The 9,500-nt window shown below is 42.2% G+C and overlaps 1 protein-coding gene across 2 annotated transcripts; it reads right to left on the bottom strand.

The window, feature by feature from the left end:
• Positions 1-1,833: 1,833 nt before the first annotated feature.
• Positions 1,834-8,633, bottom strand: DMP1 (dentin matrix acidic phosphoprotein 1; the record flags this gene model as incomplete). Of its 2 annotated transcripts, XM_082653667.1 has the most annotated exons (5): positions 1,834-3,204; positions 5,296-5,343; positions 5,525-5,557; positions 8,053-8,100; positions 8,580-8,633. In XM_082653667.1, 5 exons carry the CDS (start codon positions 8,631-8,633, stop codon positions 1,834-1,836), a joined length of 1,554 nt encoding a protein of 517 aa, XP_082509793.1. The 2 variants fall into 2 exon arrangements, with proteins under 2 accessions (XP_082509793.1, XP_082509794.1); XM_082653668.1 differs by lacking the exon at positions 5,296-5,343.
• Positions 8,634-9,500: the final 867 nt, after the last annotated feature.

Here is a 9,500-nt window from a genome sequence, read left to right as displayed (position 1 = left end):
GGCAGTTCTCCTCTGAAGACGCTGTAAGTTGGTAGGAATCTGTGGGTTAATAAAGCCAGGTAAGTAATCCAGAGAGTCAGAGAACCCAAATGTAGGTGTGCAGATGGGCTACTTCAGAATCTCCTGGGATCCTTTTTAAAATACAGAACTTGGGGTTCACTCCAGATCTACTGAATTAAAATCTGAAGGGAGAGGCTTAGAGAACTATATATATTTTATCTCTGCAAGAGACCATAGCTTTGACATTATGAGGGAACAGAGCTATGTGAAGGATAGGAAGGGTCAGACTGAAGGTTAGGAAGTTTTCTTGATTCTCTGAATGAATTTGTAGGGGGATTTTGATTTGCTCTAGTGGCAGTGTGTGTGAAAACACATTTGAAAAGTGGAAGTGCTGAGGTGAGGTAGTTTCCTTCAAAGAAATACACTGTGAGGAATGTGTATCTCTGTAGTTTCCAGAGTTTACACTTATGACTGTCAGAGAGACCAGGAAGAACTAATGTTAAACCCAAACACCGTGAACTTTCCACATGGCCTTATACAAAAGCTGAGAGTTTGCTTCCTTCTTTTAACCTTATCTATAACAGGTATATTTAGTGAAATAGCATAAGCAACACGCAAAGTAACTTTATCAAAATGCTGCCTGAAGTATAAATAAAATTAAATTTTCAGGAAATAATTTAAGAAAATCTTTTGTTTTAATGGGAGAAAGCTAATAGACTATTTTGCAGTGCGTTAAAGGAAGAGTTGTTTCATATAAATATATCCTAAAAATTGACATCACTATAAAAAATAAGCACATACTTCTTCTGGATATTATTATCTTTATTACAAAACAAATATTTTATGTTGAGGTAACATTTCAAAGGGTATTTGGCAAAAATCAGTTGAATTCTATACACACAATTTTGCTACGTGCGACCCAGGCAAAGGACTCTGAGAACAGTTTTTCTAACATTGCACATAGACTGGTCTTAGAAAAAAGTAAGCTGAAAGTTGTCTATTTAAAGAGGAATTTCCTTTTTCCACTCTTCCCAAACCATTCCTCCATATCATCACCAGTGGGCAGGGAGGTGATGCTCACTGGAGCACCACAAAAAACATTGAAAAGTATAAATTAATTGAAAAAAAAGTTTTGCTTATCCAAAACACCTCACCATGCCATAATTTGAAAGTGCTTTCACAAACTAAATATTTATTCATACAGGATTTTCTATTGCCTGTACCAAGAATAAATAGAACTGTCTTTTCTTAAATGGAGAAATCCTATGCAATGCTCCAAGTCCAGTGTCTTTTCTGCTGTGAAGCCTTCTCCGATTCTCTAAGGCAAAGTTGGTCCCCGCTCTGTGCTCCCATGTGTTCTGTGCACACCTGTGTTATAGGACTCACCTCATTGGATAGTAGTAATTCTTGCTTCTGTCATACGTATCCCTCTTTCACTTTATTTATCCCTCCATAAGCTCCTCAGGAGCAAGAAATAAGTCTTAACTTCTTTATATCCCCAGCACCTGGCACAGTGCCTGGTACCTAACAGAATCTCAGTAACTGTGTGTTAGGTTAACGAGTTAGGAACTATTTCAGCTGTGAAGCTATAATGCACATCTTTCCTTGCGTCAGGTCTCATTGAGGGTATTCTAGTGAAATTCCCCATTATTGAAACCTCTATGGTTTGGTGACATCCTAGAAAGAAGTATAAGGTCCAGTATTTCCTTTCATAAAGGAATGGTCTCTGGTTATTCTTCTGATACAAACATCAATAAATTACAGTTCTCATGATTTCCCTAGTCTCCAACCCCCAAGACACATGTCTGTGAGAGGCACTCAGGAACGCCCGTGCTAGTAGCCGTCTTGGCAGTCATTGTCGTCCTGATCTCCGATGGGTTTGTTGTGATAAGCATCGACTGTCAACCTTCTGCTTTCTATCTCGGTGTTTCTGGACTGGATGTCTTCCTCGCTGCTTGATGTGCTCTCAGTTGAGTCGCTCTCTTCTTCTGATTTGCTGCTGTCCTGGGAATCGCTGCTCTGCTCCTCCTCAGACGGGCTGTCCTCCTGGCTTTCCCGGCTCTGGCTCTCTGTCGAGGCGCTGGAAGACCAGGGCTCCTCCTGGCTGGAACTGTTCTCCTCTTCGGTGGACTCCGGGCTTTCCTCCGAGGATCTGAGGCTCTCACTGGATTCGCTGTCGGTTTGCCCCTCTCTGGATCTGCTCTCTGAACTGGAGGGTTTATCCGAGCTGTCCTCATCACTGGAGTCGCTGGAGTCCTGATCTTCTGAGTGACTGGTAACGTTATTGGGGTTGTCACCCCTGGACTCACGCACGACCTCTTCCTGAGATTCACTACTGCTTTCTTGAGAAGGCAGGTCACCCTCTTCACTGGACTCACTGCTGGGGTCTTGGACGTCCTGACTGTCTTCTGGGGACTGACCCTCCTCGCTCTCTCGTTGAGATTCACTCTCGCTGTGTTCCCTGGATGGGCTGAGACCAGCTTCTTTGGAGTCGGGGTAGTCTGCGGAGTCACTCTTGCTTTCTTCCATGGTGTTGCTATCATGAAGCTCACCTCTGCCATCTTCCTCCGAGATGCGAGACATTCTGAAAAATTTCCTACTGGGATACCCCACTGACGGGCTTTCACCGGAACCCTGAGTCCTTGCTTGCCCATTGCTCCCTTTCGAATCTTTTGACTTGATGCTGGCCCTGCTTATTCTGGAATTGCTTCTCTCGCTCCTGAAGGTGTTGGGGTCCTCACTCTGCATTCCTTCATCGTCAAACTCAGAGCCGTCCCCGTGGCTACCGACTCCCTCACTGTCGCCTCCCACCCACTGCTCTGCACTCTCGCTGCCTGGAGTGGAGTCACGTCCCTCAGGCCTGCTGTGCCCCTCGTCCTCACTGGCAAAGTCCCTGCTCTCACTGGTGGTGTCTTGAGCACTGTCTTCCCCCCGTGGGACACCATCCTCCGTGGACTGTGTGCTGTCAGTGGGGTCCTCACCGCTTCCGAGTCTGGAGTTCCCTCCTCGCCTCTCTTCGGGTCCTGGGCCATTGTCATCATCAGCTGAGGTGTCATCTCCGCTCTCGTCTTCATCATCATCTTTATCATCTCCTTCTTTTCCTCCGCTCCTAGAAAGGCCACCAGCTGGTCTATGAATGGATTGCGGATCATCAAGGCCCAGGCCCTCCTCTGATTCAGTGCTGTCACTGGGGTCTTCATTTACCTGGAGTTTGGGGTTAACAGACATGGTTAGGACCCCAGGAGCTGCTCTCAAGGGTGTTATTTAAGGCCCATCTAGGCTCTGTTTGCTTTCTTCTTCCTATGTCCCTCATCAGAGCCATTGAGCCAATTTTACGGCTCAATAATGTTTCAACCAGGGGTTAAAAAGGAAGGAAGAACAGTTGAAAGTCAAGTCGTTCCATTTTACATAGGCACAGTTCACTTAATGCTGCAAACATTTTCTCAAAAAGTTTTATAGAAATCACATTTATGGAACTCAATATTTAAGTCTGAGTCCTTAAAGGATACTTTCAGAGAATTTTTTGTAAATTAAAGAATTGGTTGGGCTTCCCTGGTGGCGCAGTGGTGGAGAGTCCGCCTGCCGATGCAGGGGACATGGGTTCGTGCCCCGGTCCAGGAAGATCCCATGTGCCACAGATTGGCTGGGCCCGTGAGCCATGGCTGCTGGGCCTGCGCCTCCGGAGCCTGTGCTCCACAACGGGAGAGGCCACAACAGTGAGAGGCCCACGTACCGCAAAAAAAGAAAAAGAAAAAAAAAAAAGAATTGGTTTATAATACTCACTCACCAAGTTGTTTGGTTTAAAACACAGTTTTTTTAAAATATTGGGTGATTTTTAAAATGACTCAAGTTTTTTTTTCTAATCAACTCTGGGGGGAAAAATGTATTAGGGCAGGCAGATGAAACCTTTAGCTAAAATGAAAGTATAATATTGTAGTAAGGTATAAATCTCACCAAAACCATGTTTGTAACTCATTTGCACAGGCACAGAGTTGCCTGTGGAAGGCTTAGCTGAGGAACTGTAGCTAGTGTGACCACCAAGGCAGCTTAGTTCCAAGTGTGAGCTCAGAGAGGTGATCCCCAGAAGTAAAACCATTGGATGCTCTTCTCAGATAAGGAAGGATAGTGAATCTTCATTCATCACGCTCTGGAAAAATCTGCTCTCTCTACCATATCCTATGACAGAACATTCTTGCCAACTTCTTTTTTTTTTCCCACATGTCCCTACTCATCAGTGTCTGAGTTTCCAGTCAGTACTACCGGGTGATGACACCTCTTCCCATCGCTAGGGTGTACACTGATCCATTGGAACTGAGCATCTATTTAGTTTTCCTAACCTCGATAGGCACATACTGTACCCCTCCCAAGATGCTATCATCCTCTGAGAGCCCAGAGAACACTGAGGCAATACATCACAACGTCCCCAGAAAAGAGCATTTTCCCAATTCTACACTTATAAATCTGTAAAATGTTCCTCTGACAATCTTTAGTAAATAGTGGTAAAAAGCCTAAATTCATTTTCCAACTGATTGAGTATCGAATGCAACATGGGTCAAAGTTTCAGGGAGAAACCTGGTTCCTAGAATGTCTGGAGCCCCTCAGGGTTGAGATTGGTCAAAATGATAGGACAGAAGAGTGGGGAAGGGAGAGGGAAGGTGGGGACGGGAAAGAGGATAAGAAGAAGGAAGCTACCAAGTTTTCTATGAAAGTGATATAAGCTAAGTCAGCTTTTCTCTCTCCCAGGGCCACAGATGAGACTATTTTAAAGATGTCATTACTAAAGCAGCTGTCTCCTTAAAGGTTCCTCAGGGCGCTCCTATTCTCTCCTCCAACAGGATTCCGGGCCCAGAGGTGGTCTCCAGGCCCAGCAGGCATCTCACATTAACCAGAACTGTTTGCCCGATCTGAACTGCTCCAATTGTGAAACCAACATTTGAGATTTATGAGTGAGCTATTCCTCGTCTTCCAGAGTCTACGACTGTGTGTGTGTGTGTGTGTGTGTGTGTGTGTGTGTGTGCGTGTGTGTGTGTGTGTGTGTGTGTTCTCTTTAACTAGAGGGACATTTAGGGCCACATGTCTATCATCTGGCCCCAGTGATAAATATGGAATGAAGGGCATGTCTACCTCTGAATTCTCCCACTCATTTTTCCCTTCCTATTTTATGGGGCGATTTAGCCAGCATAACCAAAGGTTAGAAAATATTATATTTAGAACGGTCACTAGGTAATTTAATATAACATCATTTCCTTTGATTCCTAAGTAGCCTGGAAAGTTAAGAAAGGTTTGTTTAATTACCTGTTCCTTTGAGCTAACTTTACTTTCTTCTGATGACTCACTTCTCTCCTAAAAAGAAAAAGAAATGTTTATTTTTCATGTTCGTAATTGATGAATAAAGATAAAAATAGGACACACATCCATCGCTTGTGGTTTGGATATACCACTTTCCAAACGGCCTGAGATGATGATAAGAGTGTGAAAGTGATTTCATGAGATGTTTATGATAAAAAATCAATGAGATAGTTACCAAAGGTGGTGTTGGTGTCTGAGCCAAAAGACCCTGTAAAAAAGGAAGGAAGACAAGTTACTCTTTCACAGATGGATCATATCATTGAAAACATTTAGGATAATTTTAGGTTTTTTAGTATATTGATATCTATTTTGTATTCACATGAATATTAATGCTATTTTATAATGAAATGGCTAAACAATGAATGTCAGATGACCAGTGGCCTGAAAAGACCTTGTGATATAAAAAACCTAGAAGATTTTTGTATTTCCAACACTTAGACAAAAATACAACTTCTTTGAAGAAAAATATACAACCTAGAGGAAATGTAAGAGAGGAGAAACAGCGCTGGAACTCACAAACCCAGATTTAAGTCTCAGTTAGCTCCTTGGCTTGGGTTTTAGCCCTGAAAACTGTCTTGATGCTAGCGCTGAAATTCATGTGTTCCAGGAAACATCTAGTCTCAGGTAAACTGCGATGGTTGGTCACTCTACGTGAATTTGCACAATTCACTTCACCTATCTGATGTCAGTTTCTTATTTGTAAATTAAGAATATTAACAACCACTGCGCTTATTGTACATGGTTGCTGTGAGGATGAAATTGGCTAATGCCTAAGCATCTTGAAAAGCATTCAATATGATATAAGCTGAAGAAGTGATCCATTTTGAGAACATCTACTTTATAAAATTCAATAGCGGACAAAACTGAATTGAAAAAGCCATTAAACCTTTCTTGAGTCACATAAGATCACCAAAATAACACATGCTAAATCTGAAACTTAGTCATAGTTCTGATTTATTTCACTTTCTTTAATCTGATGAGAACTCTAAGAATGCCTGTACCACCTCTGGTGCCCTCTCCCCATCTACTCTCCCCCTCGCCTTGAACATGACCAAATCCCAAATCCCATGTGGCTCAAAGCCACTGAGCAATGGGTATGAAGACCCAGGGTGCAGAGTAGAGCAGAGAGTAGCTGCTGTCAGCATGTCTTCAACAAGCCTCTCAGCAATGCTGGGCTGGGATAGCTCCTAGAGGAAGGACCTATCATCACTTAAAGTCTTTGCCCTGTGACACTGCAGCAGGCACCATAGCAGACTCTACCCCAGTCACTTAGCATCTGGAATTAGGAATGGAAGGGAGTGAGACATTGGTATTTTTCTCCTGCCAAGGCTAGACTTGAGAACACAGTGTGTTTGGGGAACTCAGGCTGAATGAAAGAAGGGATCCACAGCAGCTGCTTTTAAATAAACCAGCCTAAGGATATTCCTGATGAAAGTTCATGTAAGAAATCCTGCAATATCTATTCCAGCCTCAAGCAGGGGCAGGACCCCATCTCAGGCCTCTGACATTATCTGGCCATCACTAATATCATTGTGCCCTAGCTGTGTCATACCTAAAAGCCAGCAGGAAACAAGGTAATGAAAAAACATTCTGATTTAGGTTGAGATTTTAACCCTTACTCCTAGAGTCAGCCCTTCACATCCATGGGTTCCACATCCACGGATCCAGCCAAGCTCAGATCAAAAATATTGTTAAGAAAAGGAAGAAAGAAAGAAAGAAAGAATGCTCCAGAAGTTTCCAAAAGGCAAAACTTGTATTTGCTGCACTCCAGCAAATATTTACATTGTATTAGGTATTATAAGCAATATAGAGATGATTTGAAGTACACATGAGGATGTATGCAGGTTACATGCAAATACTACATCATTTTATATAAGGGTCTTGGGCATCCATGGATCTTGGTAACCGAGGGGGTCCTGGAACTAATTCCCTGCGGATACGGAGTGACAATTGTAGTTCCAATCTTGAAAATCTACTGACTTCCTAGACCTGACCCCTTCGAGGGATGTAACACCCCAGCAAAGAATATGAATTCTGGAGTCAGAGCGACCTGGGTTCAAAGTCTGGCTCTAACAGTAATTAACCACATAACCTAGACAGACTAGGTTACTCTCTGTGTCTCAACACAGAAAATACAACACCTAATTCACTAGGGGTACCGTGAAGATTGAGAAAGTTAATACATGCGAAACACACAGAACCGTGTCTGGCGGTGGTTGTTGAACTATTGAGAGTTAATAACGATTGGGTTATTTGGAGCCAACACTCAATAAACATTAGCTATCATTCCGAAGACTCTAGCATTCTCTCATTCTTCTTTCTCTTCTCACCTTCCGGGACTTGATCTCCTAACCTCCTGCCTACCAGACATCTGATAAAACAGACTTCTAGCCCGAATCCTTCAAGGACAATCTTGGTTCACTGTCATCCATCCCCTTGCGCTGCTATACAGACCCATCACAAAAATAATGCTAAAGGAGAAAATGCTTCCTCACCAAATTATACTATTAAGTTGGAGTTGAAGCATTATATGAACTACATTTTCTTATAAGAACTAGAAATTATAGCCCTTACTCCCTATATCTTAGGTTATTCATGTGTTCATTAAGTCAGTAGTAGTTTCAACATTTGCAGTGAAGCCATCTTGGTTATACTAATAACATATTAAAATAAAAATATTTCAAAAAAATCTTTTCTACTCACCTTCCATTCTTCAGAACTCTTAGATTCAGTATTTTGATACCTGGCTACCTAGAAAATTCAGCACAAGTGGTCGGCCCACAGAAATTTCCAAAGCAGCAGCTATTAGCACTTCACATACTTAGGAGGAATATTAGTCAAATTTTAGCACGCATCAGAATCACCGGGAGGCCTTGTTAAAACACAGATAGCTGTGCCCTATCCCTGGAGAGTCTGGTTTAGTAGGTCTGATGGAGGACCTAGGAACTTACATTTCTAACAAGGTCTTAGTTGGTGCTACTGGTCTGGGGGATGACGCTTTGAGAACCACTCTTATGAGGAAGAAACATGAGCAGCCTAACTATACGAACGGCAAGTGAACAGAACAAGGAATTATTCGGATGATATTTTAAAGAAAAGAGCTTCCTAAGAAGCTACATTTTCATCTAACTGGAACATACACAGCCACTTTGGCTTATAGCCAATGCAATTTGTGCAGTTTTAGGTATAAACAGTTTTTTTTTTCCATGCATCCCTACCCTGATACTTACTGGGAGAGCACAGGACAATCCCCACAAGAACATAAGCAGGATGCTGGTCCTCATTGCTGGGTATGTCACCTCTACCTGTGATGAAAGACAGAAGATGCTTTTCTCCACCCTCAAGAAACATAGAAGCTTCAATTTTTTAACACCTTCTTTCTATTAAAAAAAAAATAAACTCATCCAAATATCCATCAACTGAAGAATGGATAAACAAAATGCACTATATCCATACAGTGGAGTATTATTCAGCCATGAAAAGGAATGGAGTGCTGATACATGCTACAAAGTAGAGGAACCTTGCAAACATTATACTGAATGAAAGAAGCCAGACACAAAAGACCACATATTGTATGATTCCATTCATATGAAAAATCCACAATAGGCAAATCTATAGAGACAGAAAGTAAGTGTTTGCCTCGGGCTGGAGGAGATGAGCTGTTGGGGTGACAACTAAGGGGTGAATTTTGAACATAATGAAAATGTTCTAAAGCTGACTTTGGTGAAGGTGGAATAACTCTTGTGAATGTATGAAAAACCATTGAACGGTAGACTTCAAATGGGTGAGGTATACGATGTGTGAATTATATCTCAATAAAGCTGTTTTTAAAAAACCTCACTCCGAAGAGATAAATTGAAAACTTTTCAATGAGGAGCTCTGTAAACACTTCTTCACTAACACATAAACTATGACAAATGGAGGAAAAGTTAAGAAAAAGCAATAGAGAAATTTCTGACCATTCACTTTTTTTCTTTTTAACATTTTTATTGGAGTATAATTGCTTTACAGTGGTGTGTTAGTTTCTGCTTTATAACAAAGTGAATCAGCTATACATATATCCCCATATCCCCTCCCTCTTGCGTCTCCCTCCCACCCTCCCTATCCCACCCCCTCTAGGTGGTCACAAAGCACCGAGCTGATCTCCCAGT

The sequence above is a fragment of the Grampus griseus genome (genome assembly GCF_964374135.1).
Source record: "Grampus griseus genome assembly, chromosome: 4".
Lineage (NCBI taxonomy): Eukaryota > Metazoa > Chordata > Mammalia > Artiodactyla > Delphinidae > Grampus > Grampus griseus.
The sequence above is the reverse complement of the archived record's forward strand: the minus strand, read 5'-3'. Positions and strand labels throughout refer to the sequence as shown.